At 42.6% G+C, this 27,703-nt stretch overlaps 1 protein-coding gene across 1 annotated transcript in view; it reads left to right on the top strand.

Annotated features, from left to right (window-relative positions):
- PRKDC (protein kinase, DNA-activated, catalytic subunit) overlaps positions 1-27,703 on the top strand; it is a 384,813-nt gene that overhangs the window by 165,920 nt on the left and 191,190 nt on the right. The window contains exons 36-43 of the mRNA XM_077270465.1: positions 631-834; positions 8,608-8,793; positions 10,096-10,200; positions 14,059-14,226; positions 16,836-16,963; positions 18,513-18,720; positions 19,960-20,138; positions 21,159-21,327. Coding sequence (XP_077126580.1) covers positions 631-834; positions 8,608-8,793; positions 10,096-10,200; positions 14,059-14,226; positions 16,836-16,963; positions 18,513-18,720; positions 19,960-20,138; positions 21,159-21,327 — 1,347 coding nt within the window. The remainder of the gene's footprint in view (positions 1-630; positions 835-8,607; positions 8,794-10,095; positions 10,201-14,058; positions 14,227-16,835; positions 16,964-18,512; positions 18,721-19,959; positions 20,139-21,158; positions 21,328-27,703) is intronic.

Raw genomic sequence — 27,703 nt, 5'->3', positions numbered from 1 at the left:
GAGTGCTGTCTTGTTTTTTTGGTTTGTTTGGTTCCCCCCCCCCCCCACACACACACACACACAGACCCATAGACTTTCATTGGTAAGTTTGATCCTACACGCAGATCAATATCAGATGTGTCTCCTCGATTTTGCACAGACCACTCGGTCCGCGAAAAATCACTGACCTGTGCACAGCTACGTAAACTCATAGGTATGTGGAAAACGCGGATTTTGCTCCCACATGAAAACGGACATGTGAATGAGGCATATTTCCTTGCTCTACAAAATAGCAGAAAAAAATTGTCACGTTGCCAGTATGTGATATTAACTGATTTTGCCCATGATCCTCGCAGTAAATCACGTAGTGTCAGGACTCTCCTCTATGAACCGGATTAGATGATGCTATTAAATGGACATTTTTTTAAATATTATATCATTATAAGAATGTTATTAAAAAGTTGACAGAATCTTCCCTCTGGCAAAATCCACCAACCTGTTGTGTGGGGCCTGGCCTAATGTCTCTAATATGAAATGGAGGTTGTGTTCAGAAGACGGGAACAGAGAATCTAGAGCAGTGAAATTATTCTATTCCACAATTACTGATTCTCCGATTGTTTGTGCTGTATTCAATTTTGCCATTTCTTTCAGTGCCAAGAACTCGTAAGCCTGCTGCTGAACACGGTGGTGTTAACAGTGCCATTGTCTGGGACTGCGCAAAGGAGCCTCATTAACTTTTCTCATGGAGAGTATTTCTACAATCTATTTTCTGAAACTATTAACAAGGAGCTGTTAAAGAACCTGGACACAGTTGTGCCAACTCTGCTAAAGTCATCAGCCGAAAATCCAAAAATGGTAATTGTTGTTAATAAAATATTCCTAATGTTTATATACAGACTATTATTTTGCAATTTTTACACTCTTCAGCAGACAGGACTATACATTATATACAGTTAATTACAAAAAATCTACCAGTCACATTAGGTAATGTCACCTCCTTCTCCTCCCTTCACAGTGACCTTTGCTTTGATAATTGCATGATTGCATTCTCGATGTATACTTAACTACAAAAAATCAGTTTCTTCTAATACTCGTGTCAACAAAAAGTAGGAGTCTAGCATGAGGCGTAATGGCCAGTGAGCAGGTTTTTTTTTTTTTTTTAAGGATGGATGAGTTATAACCTTTTTAAAAAAATTTCCAGAGATAATCTCCGTTTATCAAGTTACACTAGGTTAAAATACTAATAGTGGCTGATACTCCTAATCTGCTGCACCAGCCACACCTCTCCCATCGCTTTAAGTCTGCATCATTGACTCTACAACTACAGTACACATCACCACTGCAGCCAATCAATGAGCTCCATGGTCATGCTAAAGTAGATCAGCTCAGTGTCGGGAGTAATAATGTGCTCTGTAGTTGTGACATCAAAGCTGCAGCCTGTAAACGGGCAATAGAGCTGAACAGCTACTGAGACATCAGTGGACTAGTGGAGTGTGAGTAATGCTTATTTTTATTATTTTAACCTAGTACAAGCCGATAGCATTAAAACGCTAATGCATGGAAAAATCCTTAAAACCTACATTATTAAAATGTATAATTCAGTGGCACATTTCAAATGTATGGTTAACATACTTTGTGCTCCCCCCATCACGAACGATCCTGCCAACATACACTTTGATCCTGTTTGCATCTCCAAAATGGTTGCCACAATCTTCAGAGATTCATAGAAAACCACTTTTGTTTCTTTTGTCCATGACTGCACCACAGGGAGTGGAGTCGTCCTTCAAGGACAGGAAACCTACAGGATAAAAAGGCAGCACCTCTCCCACGCATCAGTTGGTTTCTTGTCCTTGACAGAATGCATCGGCAATGCCATAAGAAGATAGGAAGTTTTACCAAGGCCTAGCCGGTCTGTTCAGGCAGTTGCTCAGTCCTTTTTGCGGCTGGTACAGGGGACTTGGCTGACTTGCGGACACAAGTTAGCAGTTCCATTCTCTGTGGTTGGCCGGCTACAGCACTGGACTTTTAGGATGAAAATCAATTTTGAGAGGCCTGAACACATTCGTTCAAGATGGAATCCGTAAGATCATCCATAAACCTGCTTTTTACAAACTATTTTATGGCGGTTCTGAAAGATGCGTATTATCATGTAGAACCACTAGCCAGATTCTTTGAAAAATCCTGGAGAGCTTGAGAAGTCCCAGAAGACTGGAAAAGGACTAATGTTGTCCCTATCTTTATAAAGTGAAAGAACATGGAGCCAGGAAATTACAGGCCAGTGAGCCTTACTTCTATACTAGGACAGTTCTTTCAACAGGTTATTAAACAGCATGTATGTAAGTACTTGGATAAGAATACATTAATTAACCAGAACCAGCATGGATTTGTAGCAAACCAGTCATGCCAGACTAATCTAATTTCCTTCTATGAGTGAATAACTGACTGGGTGTATAAGGTAAATGCAGTAGATATAGTATATCTTGACTTCAGCAAAACATTTGATAAAGTATCTCATACTATCCATATTGAAAAAATGACCCAAGTATGGAATTGACAAGGCTATGGTTAGGTGGATTCATAACTGGCTCAGTGATCGTACTCAAAGAGCGGCAATAATTGGTTGCACATCCACCTGGAAGAATGTTCAAGAGGAGTACCACAAGGCTCTGTCCTGGCCCCAGTTTTGTTCAACATTTTTATAAATTATCTAGATAAGGGAACTGAAGGTAAATTAATCAAATTTGCAGATGATGCAAAGCTAGGAGGGATAGCTAACACTAGAGAAGACAGTGAAAGGATTCAGAAGGATCTAGGTAAGCTTAAACATTGGGCAGCGACTAATAGAATGGTGTTTAATAGGGAGAAATGCAAGATTCTTCATCGGGGCAAGAAAAACTAACATTTCATCTACAGAATGGGAGGAATAGAACGAAGCAACAGGATGTGTGAAAAAGACTTGGGTATACTAATAGATCACAGACTGCACATGAGTCAACAGTGTGATGTAGCGGCAAAAAAGGCAAACACAGTTCTAGGATGTATTAAGAGAAGCATAGATTCTAGATTACGTGAAGTAATTATTCCCCTCTACTCCTCCTTAGGGTTTAGGCCTTGTCTGGAATACTGTGTCCAGTTCTGGGAACCACATTTTAAAAATTACATTTAAAAACCTACTGCAAGCTCACAGAAGAGCTACCAGCATTGTAAGTGCACTGCAAAGTGTGTCCTACGAGGACCGGTTAAAGGATCTGGGAATGTTTAGCTTGAAAAAAAGAAAGCAAAGAGGAGACTGAATAGCTGTCTATAAATATCTGAAGGGCTGTCACAGTGTAGAGGGATCATCCCTCTTCCAATTTGCATATGGAAACATGAGAAGCAATGGAATGAAACTGAAGGGGAGGAGATACAGATTAGATATTAGAAAAAAACTTTTTGACAAGGAGGGTGATCAATGAGTGGAACAGGCTGCCAGGAGAAGTGGTGAGTGCTCCTTCAATGGAAGTCTTGAAACAGAAACTGGACAGACATCTGTCTGAGATGGTTTAGTGACTCCTGCATTGAGCAAGGGGTTGGACATGATGACATTCTATGATTCTATGTGCCAATACATGTGAAATATCAGAAATTCTTCAGGGTGGCCTTAGCCGTAAAAAGAGAAATCAAATGTTTCTATTTCAAGGCCATTTAGATTTGGACTGTCATTGGTCCCTCGTGTATTTACAAAAATAATAGCAAAAGTGACAGCTCACCTTTGAGAAAAGGATATGCTAGTAGTCCCATATCTTGAGGACTCCTAATTGTAACCAGGTCAGTTCATCACTGCAACGTCCAATTAGAAGCAGTTTACGCTACCTTGATGGACTTAGGGTGGCTCTTCAATCTTAAAAAATCGAGACTAAAGCCACTAAAAGTACAAGTCTTTTTAGGTCTTGCGCTGAACTCCCTAAATCAAGAGTGTCGTTTTCCAGATGGCAAGATGGAAAAATTATGCAGCCAGGTATCTGAGGTGGTAAAAGTTCCCACCATGACTCTCAAGAAAGCGATGTCTTTGCTGAGTTCTCTGACCTCTTGTATCCCGGCAGTGTTATGAACCCAGCTTCATACCAGAAAGTTGCAGTGGGTCGTTCTAAAGAACGAATTTGCCTTGAAAGGTTGTCTGGAAGAGAAATTAACATAATCCTCGAATAACGACCCATTTTCTTCTTTGGTGGTTGAACATAAAAAAATTTAGCCAGCCAGGTGCCTTGGGTAAACCAAATATCAAAGATAATTACCACAGACACAGGCCCAAAGGGATGAGGAACTAATTTAGAGGATCATCAGGGTGGGGAGGGGGCTGGGGGCATTTTTTTTTTTGTTGCATGGTCACCATGTGAGAATCCTCTGACAATCTAGTAACGGTGGCCTATGTCAGTCATCAGGGAGGAACTCTATCCTCTTTGATAGAGGTGACAAATCGGATATTTCAAATGGCAAAGAAACCTTTCCTTTCTCTAAAAGCTTTACACTTAAAGGGAAAAGAGAACTGCAAGTCATACGTTTTAAGATGCAATCGACTAAAGCAAGGGAATTGGGTTCTTAACCAGTTAATTTTCAATCAGATTGCAGACATATGGGGCTTGCCGACATATGGGGCTTGCCGGACATAGACCTATTCGCAAATAGGCAAAACAGGAAAGTGGAAAAATTCTGTTTTTTGAATCCCAGAGAGAATCCTCAGGTAGTAGATGGAGTTGCGATCTAGTGTATGCTTTTCCCCAGTGATACTAAGAACAGCAATCCTGAGGAAGATAAGGGAAGTTAGGGCGAGGTCATCCTGATATCACCCTTTTGGCCCAAGAGGCCGTATTACTTCGTTGAGACTGATGACAGTCACCGAGCCATGGGTGCTACTGGAGGTCCTGAATCTTCTGTCAGAAAAGTATGCCTGCACAGGAGCGCATTGCCGGGGAGACTATGTGAATAACGTAGGAGGCGTCATCCACATGAAGCAAGAAGGAGGACCACATCGCAAGAAGAAGGGAGGCTTTGGAACAAGACCAGCGACACCCCTCGGACCAGACCGCCCCGCAGGTGAGTACAATAAAAGGTCTTTTTCTTGTCTTGCATGTCGGGTTGGGGGCATATATACAGCATTATAGAATACTGTATATCAGCTCTGAAAGGTGGTGGTGTTATTTCATATAGGTCAATTCTTAAACTTTAAACGGTCAAGTGTCGGCCTTTGCAGCCCTATATAATTATGACCTGGTGGGGTAACAACTGGATCTCCTATTTTATCAAAGCTTACTCCAGATCACAACCAATTCCCTGGCCCAATGTACCTCCTTAGGATTTATGGTTCAGTATTTTTTTATTGAAGTTATAAATAACAATTGATGTTTCAACATATATCAAATTCAGGTTGCACAACAGGGACAATCAACAAAATGTAAGTATATTAACCAACATATACTTATTTGGAAAGGGAGAGTATAGTGCAACAAATAGTACTGAATCGTATCATGTTATGTGAATAAATTGTTCTATTCATATGACGAGACACGATAGAGAAGAATCGGGGGGGAACACAAAAGCCAACACAGGAGGAAGGTATAAGGAGGTGAATTTTGCATATTCTGAGTGTGAGATCGATGGCTCAAAATCACTAGAATTGCGATGTTAGCGAAGTGCTAAATTCAGATGAATTTCTGAATGATGTTCAGGGTAACCTAGCTCTAATATATTCGTATGACTCCAAGTTCAGCCAACTGTCAGAGACTATGAGCTCTTCCATGTGAATAAGGTTATCTACTGACTCAACCCATTCCAATTTAGAAGGAATGGTGATTGATCTCCAATGTCTGGGATAATCTGTCTCATTGCAGTTAAAAATACCGTACTCTAAATAGTCCATTTTTTATTGTAGAAATAGATGTAGGGAATATTGATAGTAAAGCTGTTTCTGGAGAGTTCAGGAAGTTAGTGTAGAATAATTTATTAAAGAAATCAAACAATCCTGTCAACAATTTGGATATTCGGGGGCAAGACCACCAAATATGGGTCATGTTACCTACAGTGGAGTCACATCTCCAACACTTATTTGTTATATTAGGATACATGTGATGACTGCGGTCTGGTGTTTGGTACCATCTGCAGACAATCTTGTAATTAGTTTTCTGGATGTGACATTATATAGATAATTTGTGAGTAAGAATGAACGATTTATGCCAATCAGACCTCCTTGGGATTTAAATCTGGTTCTGACAGAATATCTATTTGAACCTATAAACTCAGTACGAGTTAAGATCCTCTTACTGAAGACAGTTCTTCTAGTGGCCTTAAAGGGAACCACCGGCATCAGGGGCTTATCTACAGCATTCTGGAATGCTGTAGATAAGCCCCGATGTATCCTGAAAGATAAGAAAAAGAGGTTAGATTATACTCACGCGGGCGGTCCGATCCGATGGGCGTCGCGGTCCGGTCTGGGGCCTCCCATCTTCATAGGATGACGTCCCCTTCTTGTCTTCACGCTGCGGCTCCGGCGCAGAGTACTTTGTCTGCCCTGTTGAGGGCAGAGCAAAGTACTGCAGTGCGCAGACCTCTCTGACCTCTTAGCTACAGAATGCTGTAGATAAGCCCCTGATGCTGGTGGACTTAGCTCATTTTCGGCTATGGAGTCCTGGGAAGAGATTGAGCATCAAAATGTACAGTAGCTGGATGGATTAGGGATGCCATTGGATTATCTTATTCCATACCTGCTGGGTGGAGAAAGCGGATTTGTCCATTGAACAGATTTGTAAAGCAGCGACATGGTTTTCTCCCTCTACTTTTTATAAACACTATAGACTGGATTTTTCCTCCTCTTCCGATCTTCACCTTTTGGGAGGAAGTTCTGATGTGGGGTCACTTAGTGCTTAAGTAAACATGTGGTGTTTAATAATAACTCTGCCTCACGGTGTGACTTGATGGGGCCTTCGGTGGAGTATGACTTTCAGTGGTATGTACAAATTTGGCGGCCGTGGCTTTTGCCTGTTTAACCAGCCGACTTGTGGCTTGTAGGTCTCTTTTCACATTACCCTTTCCTACCAATATTGCTTATACATTACCCTTTCCTACCAATACTCCTTATATTGGTAAGGAGGATGTCTTTTGGATAATGCAATCAGTCTGTAGTGATTGTATTAAACAACGAGTGGCCTTAATAAAATACTTTCCTCAGGGTAGCTGGTGAGTCCAACAGACTTCCAGTCCATCCATCCCTCATACCTGAATAGCATATTGAACTGGTCCGTATTTAACAACTATGTCCCAGTATGTCCTTTTGGTAGGAGGTGTAATACGAGTGAAACCATTTTAAGTCTAGCGTTGGAAGTCTCCAAATGGATTGGTCGACTTTTAACCTTGCAAAATATCTACATCCCAGTTATCCTTCTAGTTGGAGTTGGTCATGGTTGTGATAAGCCAAATGAAATCATTGTAAGTCCAGTTAATCCTAAGGGACAAAAAAAAGAGTGGTGAAGTTGGATTGTAATAAAGTACAAAATATTTCTTCTGCTTTTTTGGAGCCCATTTTGACATTTTGGGATGCTTAGTCTACACTTGATAGCATAGAGTTACCGTAGGTAGAAATTTGGAACCATTAGGTGATCATAAACACTGGAAGGGTTTCTTACGGTCCAGATCTTAGTCTTGTGGTGGAGGTCCTTACTTCAGTGGCAAATTTTAACAATATGGGGTTTGATGTTGAATAGTAACAAGAATAATTATTGTAATTATTATTATTACTGTAATGTTAGTCCGCAAGGACAGGGTCCTCTCCCCTCTGCACCAGTCTGTCATTGTAAATTTGTTTACTGTAAACGTTATCTATAACCCTGTACGTAACATCTTTTCTCATGTACAGCACCATGGAATTAATGGTGCTATATAAATAAATAATAATAATAATTTGGTGACTCCTACTTGATTTCTTGGAAATCACATTAAAGGAGGAAGTTTGAGTTGCCTTTTTATTTTGTGCTCTTCACTTCCTGTCCTGTAATCGGGGCGGACCCCACTCCCTCGGTTGCTGTCATGGGTTTCAGGAAAATCAAATTACCGGTAAGTAATTATCTTTATTTTTTTTATATATACCGTAAATCTGACATGCTTCCTCCCACTTCCATTCCCTTCTGCTGAACCAGCACTGATGCCATGAATTTCTCATGTATATTTATTCTTCACCTGCAGTGGGTTATGCATAATTAATTGCATAAGGAAGTTTGTTTCTGTGCTGGATAACATTCCAGAATCATGGTGTACAATGACTCTTCATCTGCATCCTTCATATGATATACATTGACGTCACACATTGGGAAGTGGTCAGGAAGCGCATATGGGTTTCCCATGCAACAGACTAAGACATCTACTCTAGCCATTAGCTGTAGTGCATTTACACTATCTTGTATTTCACGTTCCAGCGTAAATTATGATGAGTCTATAAAACCGTACTTGGCCCTGCCAATCTAGCTAAGCCATGCCCATGTCTTAAATACACCAACGGTCGCAAATTTTTTGCGCACCTATGCAGTTTTAATATGAGATCAGTGTTACAAATCTTTATCATATCTTCGATTTGTAATATTTTTTTTCTATTTTTTAATGAAGGTGAGCTCAGTATTGAATGGAATGCTGGACCTAAGCTTCAGACAGCGAACAGTTCATAAGCAGCAAGGCACACAATTGGTTAATGCAGTGCTTAAAAATTGGAAGAAACTGGACAGCTGGTGGGCACCAGAATCTGCTCCGGAGAGTAAAATGGCGGTCCTAACATTACTTGCCAAAGTGCTACAGGTATTGGAGACAAGACATACTCCCTTCTAGATTTGTATTAATTCGGGAATTACTCTTTGTTTTGGGCTATACCTGCGTAACACTATTCTTCCATCAGTCTTTCTTTGCAGATTGATGCAAAGCTGTACTCCAATGTTTGTAAATGTTTTTATTACTTCGTTTGTAATTGATTAGAGGGAAAAAGCCCCAAAAGGAGTCATAAATCTAATAAAAATATGGATCAATTTTATTGTACATAGTTTAAAAAAATAGATAAAATGTTGACATATAACAAGTATGTGTCAACACACCAGATATTAAGGCAGAAAGTAGTATTTGAGTCAGGTCTAATAGACTGATGGCCAAAACAATAGTGACGCATTTGGGGTGGGCAGAGGGTGCAGCGCATCACTTTATGGGTAAGATTGGCCAATTTTCTCCTTACATATTTGACCGTGTAATGTTTGTTTTGGCCATTAGGCTATTAGGCTTAATAGTGATGTCCTATGTGTAACTCTTATCCAAACTAATGTCTGCCTTATTATCTGGCATATTGTTACATTTATGTGTCCGCATGACTTATTTTGGGCCTTTTTTTCATTCATATTGTTAGGCGTATGACTTATTTCTGGCCTTTTTTTGTGTTTGCAATTTTTGCATGAATTGGTAGTCATTTGCTATAGGCTTGCACATGCCTAGCTCTTCATTGGGTTATGTACCAAGTGGATCAGGTATTTCTAAGTTTGTGTCTGATTAGTAGCCACTGTTCACGTGTTTTTATATTTATTCCGTCATTGTCTTACAATGAGCCTGATTCATCAAATCTTTCACTCCAACATTCTGACATAAAGTTGCAAAATTTAGGCACATCTCTAAGTTGTGTCAAAATTTTGCGATACTTGGTGTTTTTATGCCAGCTTCTTCCAGCTCCCACAAAATGGGTGGAGGCAGGGTGGGGTCCGTCAGGGGCTGGACACAGCATCTCATCTTATTCATGTTCCGTATACCAGAGATCTCACTCCAGGGGTGAGATTTCACAGACGCTCAGATTCACGAAGCGGTGTGCCTCTCTTCATGATTCAGGAGCGTCTTATTCCAGCATGCCCCATTTTAAAGACCTGTGTGATCAACCCTATGACTACATGCCAAATTGCTATTAATTTGCATACTTTTTTTAATCTAATTTTCGCCTTGTCCTGTACCACATTACATCTAATGTAAATCTCACAATGTCCTGTAGCTACAAACTCATAGACCATCAGTAGGAGAGTACAATTGAGTATTCATGTTATGCTTTTATCTCTTTTTTACTATTTTTTTCAGATTGAGTCTTCTGTGTCTTTTGATACAAACCACCCAGCATTTAATGACGTATTTAAGACCTACTTAAGCATTCTCCTAGATCAGAAGCTTGGACTGAATTTGAAAGTATGTCACTCTAAATGCGTACGCATTGTCACACGTTCTGTTCAGGCTTTGTATTCTTTTCCTAAAAGTTTTCTTTGTTTCTTTACAGTAAGAGTAGTATTGTTTCTAGTTTAACAATTTTGTTTATAACACTGATTTTTATTAAGTTTTATATATTTTTAACAATCAAAAGAAGCACAAAATATTCACATTTTAACAAGCAAAATAGACAAAGAAAAGAATCAATGAGGATGAGGTACATAAAAGTTTAACTGATGGAAAACCTTTCCCTCTAGTGACATCAAAGCATATTGCAGACTAAAACCATAAGACTCAACTTCCAAATAAAATACTTGATATATTAGTTACACCTGATGCCATAATAAACCAAACCCCATCCACTTATTAAATTCAAATTTCTTATTTAGTAATTGACAAACAGAAAACAGGACACACACATTAAAGGGAACCTGTCACCAGGTTTGGCCGATATAACATATGGCCTCCAAGTTTCAGCATTCTGTAATGCTGTAGATAAGCCCCCGATCCGACCTGAAAGATAAGAAAAATAAGTTTTATTATACTCACCTGTGGGGCGGTCCGGTCCGATGGGTGTCGCAGGTCCTGGTCCGGTGCCTCCCATCTTCTTGCAATGCTGCCGTCCTGCTTGCTTCTCAGGCTCCCCGGCATCGCGCTCCTGCGCAGGCGTACTTATCTTGTCTGTTGAGGACAGAGCAAAGTACTGCAATGCATAGGTGCTGGGCCTATCTGACCTTTCCTGGTGCCTGTGCACTGCAGTACTTTGGTCTGCCCTCAACAGGGCAGATAAGTACGCCTGCGCAGGAACGCAATTCCGGGGAGCCATGAAGCAAGCAGAAGGGCAACATTGCAAGAAGATAGGAGGCGCTTGACCCGGACCTGCGACACTTATTGGACCGGACCGCCCCGCAGGTGAGTATAATAAAACTTATTTTTCTTCTCTTTCAGGTTGGGTTGGGGGCAGGTATACAGCATTATAGAATGCTGTATATCAGCCCTGAAAGGCGGTGGCCGTATCTTTTATATCTGTTTTAAGGAGTGGGAAAAAAGATTACTGGAGTCCAAAAAGGTCATGGCTACTGTTTTGAGCTCAGAAATAATCCCAGGGAGACCAAATAGCATCAAATCTGTCCACCTTCGCATTAATTAAAGCTGTCATGTATTTCATTCTACGAATATCCGCCATTCTCTCTAAGTTTTGCTAAGAGGGTGGAGTGGTCTGTTTCCATTAGAAAGCAATCAAACACTTAGTTGCTGTTAACATATGCAATAATAATTTAGATGAGTTCTTCCCCATTACTCTAGGAGAAGCATTTAGCAAACAGATTGCAGGGTCCATCTCCGCTCCCACAAAAGTACCCTTTGTATTAAAACTTTCATTAATTCCCAAAATCCTACCACCCCAGGGGAAGACCAGCAAATGTGATTATTGAGAACCAGTTGCTAAGCCATATCGCCAGCAAATATTCAGATACTGGGGGTTCAGTTTATGGAGGACCTTTCGGGTGTGGTACCAACACCTATAAAATCTTATATTGAATCTCTTTATATAAGGTACAAATGGAAGATTTGGCCACTTTGTCCAAAATACTCTGCGAACATTGTGAGGACAGCTCCTTCCCTAGGAGAGACTCCCATTTAATCATATAGGGGTGTTATTTCGGAGGATCCTCCTGAGGAGAGTTTATACTCTTCTAAATATTAGATCTCAACCCCTTAGTTGACGGGCCCCTTCACATAACTTTTCAAACTCCATTTGGGAGACATTCATTGAGCCAAATATCGAAACTGCTAGACGTTTACTCTGCATAAATTGGAAGAATTATCTATTGGTTACAGAGAATTTAGATTTAATAAGGTCGAACAAGAGAATTTCCAATGTGTCTCTGTCAACCAAGTCCACATATCTTAGAATTCCTGCTGAAATCTACGGATGGACCATTTTTGGTTCTAAGCTATTTGGGATCAGGGATTGATAAATGATATTATTGGAGAACTAGGAGAGGTCAGACCATGGCGCTTCATACATGAGACAAACTTCTCTTGTAAACTTCATATACTTTAAGAGATCTTGATTGGGATGCTCATATTCTGTGTTCGTCAACAGCCGTGATACTTATGCAATTAATTCATGGTAGCAAGTCCAATAAATGTCAAAGTCAAGAAAGCCTCTTTTGATTATATGCACCAAGCTTTATGCCTTCCCCTGAGGCGTAATAAGACTTTCTGTGATTTTAGTGATGCGCAGTGTAGGCTTTGCTCCAAATATAACTTTTGGAATTAAGGCTGAAAGGTTCAACTTTGTTCTTATTAGGCCATGACAAAATGTCCCGCATGCTTTCGGCAGACTTGATGTAGGTTTTGTTACTCCACTTGTGTTGAGCGAGGCCTAGCACGTCTAGTTGGAATGTGTATGGAAGTATGTAAACTGTATACTTGTGGTCACATGACTGCCAGCTCTTACCGCCGTCACCAGAGAATTCTGACAGTGTGCGGTGCTCACACTGTGAGGATTCAGAGGTCTGCAGTCACATAGTGACTGTAGACTTTTAGCAAATGACCGAACAGCCCTTTTAAAGCCACGTTTACACATTCGGTATTTATTCAGTGTTTTACCTCAGTATTTGTAAGCCAAAACAAGGATTGGGTGATCAATACAGAAATAATGACATGTTTCTATTATACTTTTCCTCTGATTGTTCCACTCCAGGTTTTGTTCTAGAAATACTGATGTAAAATACTGACCAAATACAGAGCATGGCCCAACAATGACTGCTAATTATGATCACAACCACATCTCCAATTATAAGGGGGTATTCACACTTAGGGTAAGTTCACACAGGGCATTTTTGCTGCTTTTTTTTTTCTGCAGCAAAACCTGATCTTCTAGGCAGAAAAAAAGCTGCATCAAAAACCCAGGTTTAGGTGCTTTTTTTTGTTGCGTATTTGGTGCGTTTTGTGCTGCGTTTTATTTTCTCTTTGTCCATGCTAATGTCCTTGTATTTTCAGCAGTAAAAACGCAGCAAATAATGATACCTGCGTTTTTTCTGCGTTTTTTCAACACCCATTCAAGTCAATGGGTGAAAAACGCTGAAACAATGCAGCAAAAACGCTGAAAGAAGTGACATGCTTTATGTCCAAAAAACACAGCAAAGCACAAAATCCCGATCACACGAAATACCAATGTGTGTGCATGAAATTTCTGAAATCTCATAGGCTTTGCTGGTACTGTAAAAAGCAGCTGAAAATTAGCATAAAAAAGCAGCAAAAAAACACTGCAAAAACGCCCTGTGTGAATTTACCATTATGCAACCAGATTATTAAGTTTTGTTATCAAAATGATTTCAGTTTTTCTCAATCAGATGGTACATGTAATGGGCGACATTAAATATGGAAGCAGTTCTGAAATGATTCTTCTTAGTATGATTTTGTTTTAAATGTCAAATACCTGCCATTTTAACAGAGGTGTGTAGAATTTATATACCCATTGCATATCTCCTGTCTTTTCTGTTAATATATTTGAGAGTAATCTGTATTGAATTTTAGGTGGGTGGGAGATCTGGCGTTTTCAGCACCTTGTGCAGCACCGTAAAGAAGGATGAGACATGTAGAAATTTAATGTGCCCAATCCTTTCTCTTGATATTTGATGGAGGCCCCCACACACAATCCTGATCATCAGCTGATTGTGCTTAACTCAGCTGACTGATCTAATGTGTATGCTCAGGTTTAACTAGGAAAAAAGTTGTAATTGTATAAGCCTTGAGTTCTAATCGAATCTTATTGTGCTCTTATATTTGTACTTTTGGAGTGTTTATGATGCCAAATTATTTATTTCTTAGAGTCAAGCTGTTATCATACTTCCCTTCTTTACCAATCTAAAAGAAGAAAGATTGCGCGAGCTGAAGAATGCCCTTGATCAGTTTGTGGCCTTTAACTTTCCAATGAAATCTAATGAATTCCCTAAAGGCACCTTAAAGTTCAATAATTATGTGGACTGTGTGAAGAAGGTGGGTAATGTTTGATCCAGATTTAATGTATACGTACAGCATCATTCATCCTCTAATAATTCCCTCCATGTTATTCTAGAATGATATGTTTGTTCTGAAAAGACAATTAACCTTCTGCATAGACTGCAATAAGAAAGTCAGTATTGCCCAATCCAAATAGTTTTTATCATGTGTCTTTAATTTTCAGAGATGTTTTGTATAATTTAACAATACGCCAAAGACTTATTGTTTATCAAAACCCTACCCCTTTCCCAAATCCACGCTTTCCAGCAGTCAACTGTGGGTGTTTGGGAAGTTGAAGGTGGCCTTTAATTTCACCTGCTGCAAAATGTCTCATTAGCAGAATGAAAACCCATTCACCAAATTCACTTTATTTACGTTACAAGAATGAGATGTAACAGAGGGAGAAAGATGGCTCCTGAGCACGGACACTTGCCTGTGATTCTTTTACTAACCCCTAATTAACAGAGCTGGGATTTTTGTAGATATTTTCCCTCCCCCCTGCTGGCTGAGATCATGCGGCTTTCTTAAAATATGCACAAATTTTACTCACCTTATTTTGGACAAGGTGCAAATTATTGGTGAGAAATACTTGGCTTGACTGGTTACATCACCTAAGCCTTCTTTTCCGTGCAGTGCAATATTATGTAGGAACAGTGAGACAAGTTGGTTTTGGTCCGGGCAGCTCCTCTCCCTGTAATCCTCCAGCATACAGTGGGACTTGGGAGTAAACTATTGCTGTAGAGAACTGCACATCCTTCTACTGTAAGGTTCATATCATCCACAAAGAACAGAATAGGAGCAGTATCAGGTTTTCTAAAGACCAAAGCAACTTACACATTTTCTTATTTTTTTTCTTCTTGTCTCTTGAAAATGGACGCTTATGATAAGGAATCTGTTAACATGTTTTTACATATGAAAGTAGTGATATGGCTGTATATGGCGTTGTCACCCACTAAAAATAATACCTTGTAATGCTAATTCTGGGGCCCCTGCATGGTTCCCCTTCCCCTGGTCCTTGTATGACCATTGCCTACCCCCGGAAGAAGTCACAGCGCCGAAACGCGCGTTGGGGTGGGTGGCATCGTGGTCCTGCAGGTAATTATTGCTACTTTTTGTTTACTTTTTGTAGGCGCATCATCTGTTCTGATATACTGGCCCGTTACCAGCGTATGTGACACACGGTGTATTGACCTATAGATTTACTGCCTGGTCTTTTGTGGCTCTTGATTTCAGTTACCTTTTGACTATTAGCGCTTGTTAACTCATTGGTACCTATTTTGCCTGCTAGTGACCACCCTGCCACCTGTTTGTGGTGTGTTCCCTGTCATTCTCCTTTCTGTGTTTTTATGCTTCTCCTGTTACCCTTTTAATCAATAAAGATTTTTTCATGATTACTCTGGTTCTTATGGTGCTTTTCTGTTCCTCCTTGGTTTTCTCCTTGTATGACCATTGCCTGAACCCAAACCCCTGGGGGGTCCTTGTGCGGCCAGTGCCTGAACTGCTTCCCTGGTCTGTGTCTAGCCAGTGCCTGAATCTCTTCACAAGACACCTTGGGGTCAGCAGCCGCAATAGCAGGGACCTCCTGGGAGAGGTACCTGGTGGCTATTTGCAGCTGAAGCCTAAGTCCACCATCAGGAGCCCAACCCCCGTGGCAAAGTGGGTTCACAAAAAACGTGCACCACCTGTGTGCATAACATGCCTTTGTGGCCAATTAATGTTTTTTTCCTTTTTTTTGAAGAGCAATGATTCGGCTACCAATGAACTTCCAGCCAGATTTGTCTATAATTTATCATGGCCGGATCATCAGCTCTCTAAAAGTGGTGTAATTGTTATTGCGGACAGATGCCATACACCACTACTTGTGTAAAATCGTGTTGACAGTTTCTTTGCATGGCTTGCTTAGGACATTATAATAGCAGAGGTTCTGAATCTGACCATTTTTGGGATCTTGGCCTTTATGCCAAGAGTTTGTATGTTCTCTCCGTGCTTGTGTGGGTTTCCTCCGGGTACTCCGGTTTCCTCCCACATTCCAAAGACATACTGATAGGGAATTTAGATTGTGAGCCCCATGGGGGACAGCGATAATAATGTGTGCAAACTGTAAAGCGCTGCGTAATATGTTAGCGCTATATAAAAATAAAGATTATTATTATTATTTATGCCTGGAACAGTATGGCAAAACATATTTGCTATTTACTACGAATTGCAGAATTTAGCACTTTTATGATTCAGTTTTTGCCGGTGTGGTTCACCTGTACTTTTTGAACGCTCAAAAGCTGGCTTTAAACTGCACATAATCTTAATCAGAGGTGGCCCAGGTGGTCCGTGAATCTGTTAGATGGTTCATTTTTCAGAATAAAGTTTTATTAACTTTTATTATTCTAGTACTGTTTTTGAATTTGGGACATGAAGGGCATTCAGTGACAATATCTACAATGTGCATTACAATAGATGAGATCATAGCACATAAAATCTACTGTTTATTATTAAGATCGGAACACTAATAGACCATTGTACAATTTAACACTATTATGCAGTGTTCAAAATGTATTTGGTTCATTTATGCATCACAATGTGTGAAAAAACTATGTATGCATTTGTATTAGTTTTTAGATGCCTTGGAACTGTCCCAAAGCCCAGTACTGCTGCAGCTCATGGCGGAGATTCTTTGTAGGGATGACAAACATTTTATGGAGGATTTATTTCAGAACACCTTCAAAAAAGTTATAAAAAGGTAAAGAAAATGTTTGCACTTTTATTGTATTCTCTAAAACCTTACCATGAACTTGGCTATAACATTATTTTTATGGTATGTGCGCACATTGAGTATTTGCTTGCGTACATTTCTGCAAGGTTTCTGCATCTCTTGGCAGCAAAAACGCGCTTTTTGCCTCGATTTTTGGTGCGTTTTTCCCGCAGATTTGCATGCTTTTTTGTACAGCAATAAAGGCTTTTTGAGCTAAATAAAAGTATTTAAAAAAAAAAAAAAAAGTTTTGTGATTTCTTGGTTCAACACCACCTTTTTCTTTCTGATGCAGTAGCATCAGAGTAATGAGATTAGGACTTGGTCTCAGCAGCTGTCATTGACCCCAAACCATAGGCTTAGTAATGAAAAGGCATCAGCTCAACACCCTCATTCCTAAGGCGGTAAGTAAACACACACACATTGTAACTAGCCTATGTAGGAATGTTAATAGGAACCTACGTAGGCTCATAGGCTGTAACCAAACAGCAACCCTTAATTTAAAGGGAACCTTTCACCCCCCTCAGGCGTTTGTAACCAAAAGAGCCACCTTGTGCAGCACAAATGCTGCATTCTGACAAGGTGGCTCTTTTAGTTATGATGCCTGCACATGCTGAAATAATCACTTATAAAATGTGCCCCCTCTTATCCTGAAATCGCCAGGGAGGCGGGTCTTTCCTTCCTAATCAGACGCAGCACAGCCGTCACTCCGGGCCTGTGCGCGCCGGGCGCCGCCTCCTCTTGATGCATTATCGTCCCCGGAGCCTGCGCATTGTTTTTTTTTCGGGCATGCGCAGTTGCGCTGCCCTTTGTACTTACAGCGAGGGCGCTGGGGACGATAATGAAGCAAGAGGAGGCGGCGCCCGGTGCGCACAGGCCCGGAGTGACTGATGAGATGCGAACTCGGCTTCAGGAAAATGGCCTCCGCGATCTCCATCTGCACATGCGCGGCATCCCGCGGCCATTTTCCTGAAGCCCCGGGAAGCAGAGCACTCCATCTGCGCACACGCGGCCTCAGGAAGATCGCCGCCACGGAAAAGCCGGTGAATAGCGCAGATCTCGCTCTTTGCCGCTGCGCAGTGCATTCGGCAGTTGCGCATGCGCGACCCACTATGCCAACGCTGGGAAGAAAAGCAAGAGGTGGTGGAGAAACAGCGATTTCACCACGCTCATTTGACCAGACCTGCGTGATTGACAGCCGAAAACGGCGACTTTACTAAGGCATTTTGGCAGCAAAGGTGGGGAATCAGGGGATAATAAAGGCACTATTGTACAGCACAGCTCAGGCCCTATTGAACACTATTTTTACCTCATATTGAAAAAACGGGGTGACAGGTTCCCTTTAAACATTCAAAACTCCCTAAGGATCCTTGTTTAAGGACAACGCCTACTAATTGGGTTGAAAGTGTTTCTTTCTTCCATTAGACATATTTGCACACAGCCACCTGATCATTTCTGGACACAACTTATGCACAAAAAAGTCTGCAAAACAATTTTATTTGTATGAAAACCTTGCTTTACTTTTCTGTCCATTGTTTAGGAGTAGTTATGAGAAACAAGTGGTCTTGATGGAAACGCTTCACAATTTGTTCAAGAGTGAAGATCTACTTTCGAATATGACTCGGCTGTCTTTAGTTGATCACTGCCTACTGATTCTTTTGTGGAGCTGCAGTTCGGATGCATTGAAAGATTTTTTCAGCAAAATCATTAATTTTTCAATGGATGTTCTCAAGAGCAGATTCACCAAGGTATCAAGTTACACATGTACCAGTATTTTAAATAGCCTATTACTTATCATTAACCACTTTTGGATGTTTTCCTCAAGTAAAATCGTTACTTGTGTCTAAATTGCCATTATAATTTTTCTTTTGGAAGATGCAGTTACAGACCAAGGTGCTCCTACATCTAATATTTATTGCTAACTTCATGTTTAGTGCCAGAGCTCTTAGATCTCTTCATAGATTTGATGTCCTCTACTTTCCATTAAACACTTTTCACGCTTTTTGAAGCATTGGATTTTTCTGTTTCATAAATGTAGTCAATGCACAATAGCTATTCCCATAATTAACAATTTTGTGTGCCTATGGTGGACTTTGACATGGGCTCCTAACAATATATATTTTTTGCATAACACAATCCAGAATACACTGGATAAACTGACATGGTGTTAAGTAATAACATTCTAGATATGAGTCTTTTAGGGATTAGTCCTATCTCGTAAAGTCATAAAAGCGAATTGTAGCATGGTCCATTTCCCTGCGCAGGGAAAACTTTAAAGTTTCTGTGTGTAGCTAGAGTGCTGTTGTCTCAGCTTGCTTTAATGTATCAACACTTCGAAATGTCCTGAAGAAGGAGTCGGAGTGACTTCCAAACGCTTTGACATTAAACCCAGATTTCATATTCCATTGTGGCTTGTCATTAATCCAGCAGCGCAGGATTCTTCCATTGCCCTTGGCAGATTTCAATACTGTTTGTTGAGGACTCTTACTGTCTCTCCTGTACCTTTTGGGTAAAGCTGTGTAATTTCCACCACTGCATCAGCACCCTTTGTTAGTGTTCATGCTGTGATGATGGTATAACTACCCTCAGGTATCTGCAGACCATCAATGTCTTCAGTGCTGACCACTAAAGCGATCATCTGAACGTCATCACTGTAAGACAACTAGCAAAGACCAGAGGGAGTTCATGGCTGATTTACCTGCTGAGTAGAAGTTTTAAAATATTTTTGGACAATCCTTATAATTTAGTGAACCTATAATTTTCTAGGTTTTTAGATCTGGCAAATGAAATATTTATCTATGGACAATTACCGTCTGGCAGTAGAAGCTTACAGACACAATTAAAAATTGGAAACCATACTTGGTTTTTAGATTTTTCGGCAATGTTTTTTCAAGTGCTTTGATAGTGTATTTAGTACATACCAAAATTCACAATCTGATTCCAGTTATTGTATGATCTTTGTTTTTTTTATTGTGGCTTTTTCCTAGACTTCAGAAACCGCTTTTGACACTCAGCTTACAAAGAAAATTGGTTACTACAAGATGCTGGAAGTTCTTTATTTACGGCTATCTAAGGATGAAATTTATTCCAAAGAATCCAGAATAAATCACGCATTTGAAGGGACAGTGAATGTTGATGAAAAACTGCTTACAAAGACATTATTGAAGTATGTGATGGTTACTTGCTCCAATCGCTGCTGTTAAAGGCAGACTCCAGCTACCTAATAAAGCCGGCATCTTTCCTGTGTGGATTGGGCTCTGCTCCTGATCCCGCTCCAAACACCCTCACATGCTTAATGGCGTAATAGAGTGCTAAGGGAATAACATGAAATTCCTTAATTGCTTTTCAGGTTTATACAAACAGTGATTCACAATCCGCTGCTTATATTTGCTTAAAGGGAACATGATGGCTGATACATGCTGCCTGGTCCCCTGTAGCATAAATCAGACACTGGCTGCTTGATTTCAGCTAAATTCTGTTATAGTTACATAGTTGCTTAGGTTGAAAAAAAGACCTAGGTCCATCAAGTTCAACCTGCTGCTTTGTTTCAGAAAAACCTACTTTAAAATTAGGCCTATCAGATGGGTCTCCTACGGCTTTTCGCTGCCCACTGCCAGTGACTGACAGGTGTCCCCCTCCGTGTGTGTGCAGCGGGACTTGTCTCCTGTGCCACTCAGTCCCCAGCCTGCAGTTAAAGTGTATTCCTCTCTGAATCACTACAGCGTTTCAAAGTTATACATACATGGCTGAAATCATACAGCCGGTCTCTGATGTCACATTACACAGCGTATTGATGTCTGTGGAGAGGGCAGGACATCAATATGCAGCTTTTTAGTAAGTTTAATAGCTTATGCCAGGGCTGAATTCACAGTTACACCGGTCAGTACGGCTATATAATTTCCCCCGTGCTTCTGCTGCTTCTGTCTGTGAGCTACCTAAGGAAAGAAGAGCAGGAATCCATTGTCTGTGAATGTGCCCTGTATGGGAAATATATCCGCTAGTCTCCAAGCACGGGCAGTCAAGTAAAGATTAGAAATCGAACGTGAAGAAGATAAAACAGATGAAAATGCAGAATGCAAGTCATAAATGATCTTTTTTCCCTTATATACACATCACAGTCTTTTCTCTTACTTTAGGTATTGTTACAATGCTAGCTGCTTTAATATGTTATTTTATGTGTGTACAGATCATGTTACGATGCATATACAGAGAACATGTCTGGGGAAACCCAACTACTGGAGAAGAGGAGACAGTATCATTGTGCTGCGTATAACTGTGCTATAGCAATTGGCTCCTGCACTTTCACCGAGAGTAAATTCTATCATGGATTTCTCTTCACAGAAAAGAAAGAAAAGGTAACTGTCCATAAATGCCTAGAATTATTAGATTGGGTGCATTAGCGACAATGTAGCACTTGTATGAAATAAAGTGTTTGTTGGAAAGATGTACATCTATTATTTTAAGACCTGCGTAATGGGTCAGAAAGTTCACCCTAAAAAGCATCTATAACATTTTTAACTGCTGTAACTACTAATTTTATCAAAAAACTACTATTAAAGCACTGCAGCCATTTTAAAGGGAACCTGTCACCAGAAAAAAACGCTGTTAACCTGCAGATGTGGGGTTAATCTACAGGTTAATAGTGTTACTAACCTGCCCGGTGCCTGCACTTAGCCAAACGCTACGGGGAGAAAATAAACTTTATTGTTCCCTGCAGCGTTCAGGTGTTAGTCATGGGAGCAGCGCCGACAGGGGGTTCAATCACTGCTCTGAGAATACAGGTCAGCGGCTGTAATCCCACCCTGTCTGACACTCGCTCTGCATTGTTGCCGGGGGCGTGATAACAGCGTACACATCGCGGTGACTGAATCCGAACGCTGCCGGGGGGAATAAAGTTACTTTTCTCCATGCAGCGTTCGGCTAAGTGCAGGCCCTGGGCATGTTAGTAATGCTATTACCTGCAGATTAACCCCATATCTGCAGGTTAATAGTGGTTTTTCTAATGACAGGTTCCCTTTAAAGAGTAACTAAGCTTTCATTGTTTAACCCCTTACTGACATATACTCAACTAACAAGACAAAGCTGCACTCTGTAGCACTTCAGCAAGCAAACATGAAAACTATGGAATTTGAGTTACATTACTGCTCTAGAAAATAGGAAAAATTGAGACTACCGGTACCTAGCGCATAAATTGGCCAACTCATGTGTACCCGACAGCCACGAAAATGGGATTCTCGTTGCTGGGACCTATTCTATTGGGACTCTTCTTATGAGCTGATTTATACATTTATATGGGAAGGCATTTGAGTCATTCCTAGGATGATCTGCTCATCCTATAAAATCTAAGAGATACTACATAAGCTTGATGTATATAATATAGTTGTATTAACTTATTGTCTGAAAGAGAGTCAAATAAATGTGATTCTAACAAATCTGAGAGAGTTTCTTCTGTTCAATAGAAGGTTTGATTCCAAACCTATCATCTAGAGAGGGAAGGTAACAAGATATTAGTTGTCCGCTTGAATGCAATTTTAGCCACAGACTGAAGCCAAATCTCATAATAAAGTGATTTGTAAAGTCTCATAACTTAACATGCAGGACAAGATTTATAGGAAAAAAAAAAGTTAGTTACTCGCTAAGGAACCTCTAAGCCCGACATACTTATCTACGGGCTTGGAGGGGACTGCAGTGGTCGGGCCGCCACTGGCCCTTTTATTGTGACTGACAATGCGTGCGCCACTGAATGCTGCGGCGCGTGGAACAGTGACTTGCATCCTGTATCAGGATGTATTTTGTGGGCTGAGTTAGCACGCTCCAGTTCCACCTATGACAACTGCAGCAGAAGCCCCTGCTGCTCCTGTAATGTATATAGGCCCCCAGCCCTGGTGTAATGTATATAGGGCCTGTTTCCCCTCCTGTGATGTATATATGCCCCAGCCGTAATGCATATAGGCTCCAGCCCCTGCTGTAATGTATAAAGGGCCCTAGCCCCTTCTGTGATGTATATACCTCCAGCCCCTCCTATAATGTTTATATGCTCCCAGCCCCTCCTGTGATATATATATATATATATATATATATATATATATATATATATATATATATATATATATATATATATATATATATATATATATATATATATATATAGTAGCATGGCTAAAGGGTGTGTAGCCGACGGGAGGTATGTGCCACATAAGTGCCTTGTTGCTGTAATGTAGCCCGGAGTATTTTTGTTGTATATAACCATGTATATATGTGTTTCAGGACCTGTGGTGATGTCAGACCACATGGCTAATCATGTGATGGGTTACTGGGTGTGGTTAGCTCTATGTAAGACAGGCTAATGCTTAACACAGGATATATGTGTGGAGGTGCTAGCCTCCAGGGTGTGTTAAGGCTCTAGGACTGAGCCTGAAGGAATGGACACTTGTTTTTTTCATTTGCATGAGCTGAGCTAAAGGCTATTTGTTTTCTGTTTATGCTATCTGGTGTATGGAACAATAAACCTTTGTACTTTTGTTGGAACCTGCATCCTGAGTGTCAGCCGTCGCACCTGAGTGAGTGAAACCCCTACAATAAATATATATGTATATGTATATATATATATATATATATATATATATATATATATATATATATATATATATATATATATATATATATATATATATATATATATATATATATATATATATATATATATATATATATATATATTTCTCCTACGTATCATTGGGGGACACAGGACGAATGGGTGTTATGCTGCTGCCACTAGGAGGACACTAAGTTAAACACACACAAAAGATTAACTCCTCCCCTGCAGTATACACCCACGGGCTGGACAATCCAGAGCCAGTTCTTACTTAGTGTCTCAGGAGGCACTTGGGTCCTCTGGACCCCACCAATTTTTGGATTTAACGGAAAGAAGGGAGCGACAGGCAAATTTTCAGCTCTGATCTCTCCCGCACCAACAACGGGCAAGTACATGGAGCGTTCCTCCTGTATCCTTTCCCGCGACGATGGATGCCAGCCCTGGCTCACGTTTCAGTGTGGCGACGGTTCCTTAGCGTTCCGATCTCCCTCCCTCCCTCTCAGGCGACCACGGGGACTAATCATCCACCTAAGTTTCCTGGAGCCAGGGCACAGCCGGACAGATTGACATGGCGTCCGTGCAGCCGCCCACTGCATCACCACTGAATATAGCGGATGACGCACGGCGGCAGAAGCTCTCCACCCTCTCCCTACCAAGGTGAAGGTGGATGGAGCATCGGTTCCATCGCACAGGGTAAGTGCGGGGACCGACGAGCTGACAGGAGGGGGCCCCTTACTCTCTTACTAATGCGGCTCTGCAGCCGCGGGGCAGCGTTGTACTTCTGAGGGGGCACGGCGGGCAATCCGGCGCTCCGTTGGCGCATTGGCAACCCGGCCCGGGCCGGACTTCAGCGCCCGCCTACATGCACGCCAACGCCCGCCCATGACACGCCCCCTCCCTGGGCGCTTCTCGTTCCCGAGAAGCGCCCTTCTCACATCTCGGCGGCCATCTTGGACCGGGAAGTACGCTGGTGGCTCTGCAGCTCCGCAGCGCACAGGACTTCAGGATCTACCTGCCAGGCCACCGCAGGACTTTGGTGAGACGCACTCAGTAGGATTGTCTCCCCCCCTGCCAGTACGCTCTCTTAATCACAAATATGTCACAGTCTAAGCAAAAACGGACTGGAAAGACCCACTCTGTTATTTTTGCTGTGTGCACCTCCTGCAAGGTATCTCTGCCCCGAGGTCACACTGCTCCGCTGTGCACCGCCTGCGAAATGTCTGCGGCACAGGATACTCCGGCCTCTGTCCCGGAATGTAGCGAGCCTAGTACCCCCGCATGGGCGTCCTCCCTTGCTCGATCTGTGGCATCCTTGGAAAGGACGATACAGTCCCTCCGTGAGCCGTCCCTTACCCAGGGCTCTTCCACGGATGATGTAACGCGGTCTAAGAACCCCTCTCGGCCTAGAGGTCGTACCGCTTCCAGAAGCCCTCACTCATCTAAAAAGAGGTCCAGGGTAATATCTCCGGTCCGTGATCAGCCCTCCGGCTCAGAGAGCGATGTCTCTCGCCACTCATCCCCGACTCATAGCAGGGAATCCTTCCTGGACGACGCATCCAACGCGTCCTGTTCCCCAGAGTATCATCACGATCAAGAGACCCTAGATTCTCTCATAGACTCTGTAAGTCAGACGCTACAGTTAGAGGAGGAAACCCCGTCCAAGGCGGCTCATCCCGTGTCATTCGGGCGAACCACAAAGGCTCATAAATTTTTTCCTACGCACCCTCAATTCAAGGACATTGTCGATCTCCATAGAGTCCGTCCGGATAAACGTTTCTCAGGTCAGAAGGCTATGCAATTGAAGTATCCGTTTGCTCAGGACCTAGCTAAGGAGTGGTCTCAGTCACCCTCCGTGGACCCGCCAGTGTCTCGGCTAGCCACCAAGGCGGTTCTATCTTCCTCCGAGGGTGCGTCCATCAAGCATCCCACTGATAGACAAATTGAACAGATGGCTCGTTCGGTTTTTGAAGCCTCCTCGGCTTCTCTTTCCTTCTTTTGCCGTCACGTGGGTTGCAAAGGCCATGACCCATTGGGCCGAGTCTTTACGTGCCGACTTACCCCCCGAAATTTCACACCTGACCACTCAGATTGCCAGAGCGGGGGACTTCGTAGTTTCTGCATCCTTAGACGCGGCCAACTGTGCCTCTCAGGCAGCGGCCAATGCTGTCACGATCCGCAGATCCCTTTGGCTCAGGGACTGGAAGGCGGACTCGGGTTCCAAAAAATCCCTCACGTCTCTTCCATACCAGGGCGAACGCCTTTTTGGGGACAAACTAGACAAAATAATCGCAGACTCCACAGGAGGAAAGAGCAAATTCCTTCCCCAGCAACGAACTTTTCGGCCCTTTCGCAACCAACAGGGCCGAGGCCGATATTTCCGTTTTAGCTCCAATTGGTCCAATCCCTCCTCCGCGCCACCCGGCGTCGGGAGAGGTCAGCGCAAGGACAGAGCCTCCCAGCCGTCTTACAAACCTTCTCCCTCCTGGAGAGGCAGACCCAGACAACAGGGATCCCGAGGGCCCAGACCTAACAGGTCTCCACCTCAATGACTTTTGGCAAATGCCGAAGGACACCGACAGAGTTGGCGGCCGCCTACTCTTTTTTCGGGACGCGTGGCTCTCGGTAGTTCCCGACCGATGGGTCCGCGACCTAGTGTCCTTCGGTTACAAGATAGAGTTTGTCTCTCGTCCCCCATCTCGTTTCTTCCAGTCCCCTCCTCCCAGAGCAAGGGTCCGTCAGTATTTCCAGGCCATAAAGTCGCTATGGGAAGACGGGGTCATCATCCCGGTACCTCAGAACGAGAGGTACCAAGGTTTCTATTCCAATCTTTTCATCGTACCAAAGAAGGACGGATCAGTACGTCCAATATTAGACCTCAAGCTTCTCAACAAGTACGTTCGCGTACGTCAATTCCGCATGGAGTCCCTCCGCTCGGTAATTGCCTCTCTGGAAGAGGGCGAGTTCCTTGCATCTCTAGATGTTCAAGACGCTTACCTGCACATTCCCATCCTACCGTCTCATCAGCGCTTCCTCCGCTTCGCGGTCCAGGGGCACCATTTTCAGTTTGTCGCCCTACCCTTCGGGCTGGCCACCGCTCCTCGGGTGTTTACCAAGGTCATGGCAGCTGCCGTGGCCATTCTCCATGCTCGAGGCATAGTGGTGTTGCCCTACTTGGACGACATTCTCATAAAGGGCTCCTCTTTTCGATCCTGCTCAGAAGCAGTAGACGTCACCATAAATACCTTTTTGCGCCTGGGTTGGAAAATCAACTTCAAAAAATCTTCCCTGGTCCCGGCTCAAACCATATCCTACCTGGGAATGATCCTAGACTCCTCTCAGGGTCTAGTACTCCTACCTCCGGAAAAGGTTTCCACTCTACAGAGAGAAGTCCGAAAGCTTATCCAACCTCGCCCTCACTCCCTACGCTTCTCCATGAGGGTACTCGGCAGGATGGTGGCGGCGATGGAGGCAGTGCCTTTTGCTGTTTTTCACCTCCGTCCCCTACAGCACGCCCTTCTAGCAGTATGGGACAGGAATCCCGCCTCGCTCGACCGCCGTCTCCTGTTCTCTCGCCCAATCAGGCAGTCTCTCAAGTGGTGGACCAAGAGGTCCTCCCTGACTCGGGGGAAGTCTTTCCTTCCGGTGCACTGGCTGGTTGTCACGACGGACGCCAGTCTCTTCGGATGGGGTGCAGTGTTCCAACGCCACTCGACTCAGGGTCGCTGGTCCCTGCAGGAATCCCAGTTGCCCATCAACATCTTAGAGATTCGGGCAATCAGACTGGCTCTCCGCCAGTTTCATCCGTTCCTTTCCGGCCGCGCGGTCAGAGTCCAGTCCGACAACGCCACTGCGGTAGCCTATATCAACCGCCAAGGGGGCACTCGCAGCAAAGCGGCCATGGCCGAGGTAACGCTCATTCTCCGCTGGGCCGAGACCAACCACTCCATACTCTCAGCAGTTTACATCCCAGGCGTGGAAAACTGGGAAGCGGACTTTCTCAGTCGCCACAGTCTCGATCCCGGAGAGTGGTCTCTCCATCCCGCAGTCTTTCACCAGATATGTTCTCGATGGGGGACTCCGGACGTGGATCTAATGGCATCTCGCCTCAATTGCCAGGTTCCCGTTTTCGTGGCCAG

Source organism: Ranitomeya variabilis, chromosome 6 (genome assembly GCF_051348905.1).
Source record: "Ranitomeya variabilis isolate aRanVar5 chromosome 6, aRanVar5.hap1, whole genome shotgun sequence".
In the NCBI taxonomy this organism is placed as follows: domain Eukaryota; kingdom Metazoa; phylum Chordata; class Amphibia; order Anura; family Dendrobatidae; genus Ranitomeya; species Ranitomeya variabilis.
This window is presented reverse-complemented; position numbering and strand designations above follow the sequence as displayed.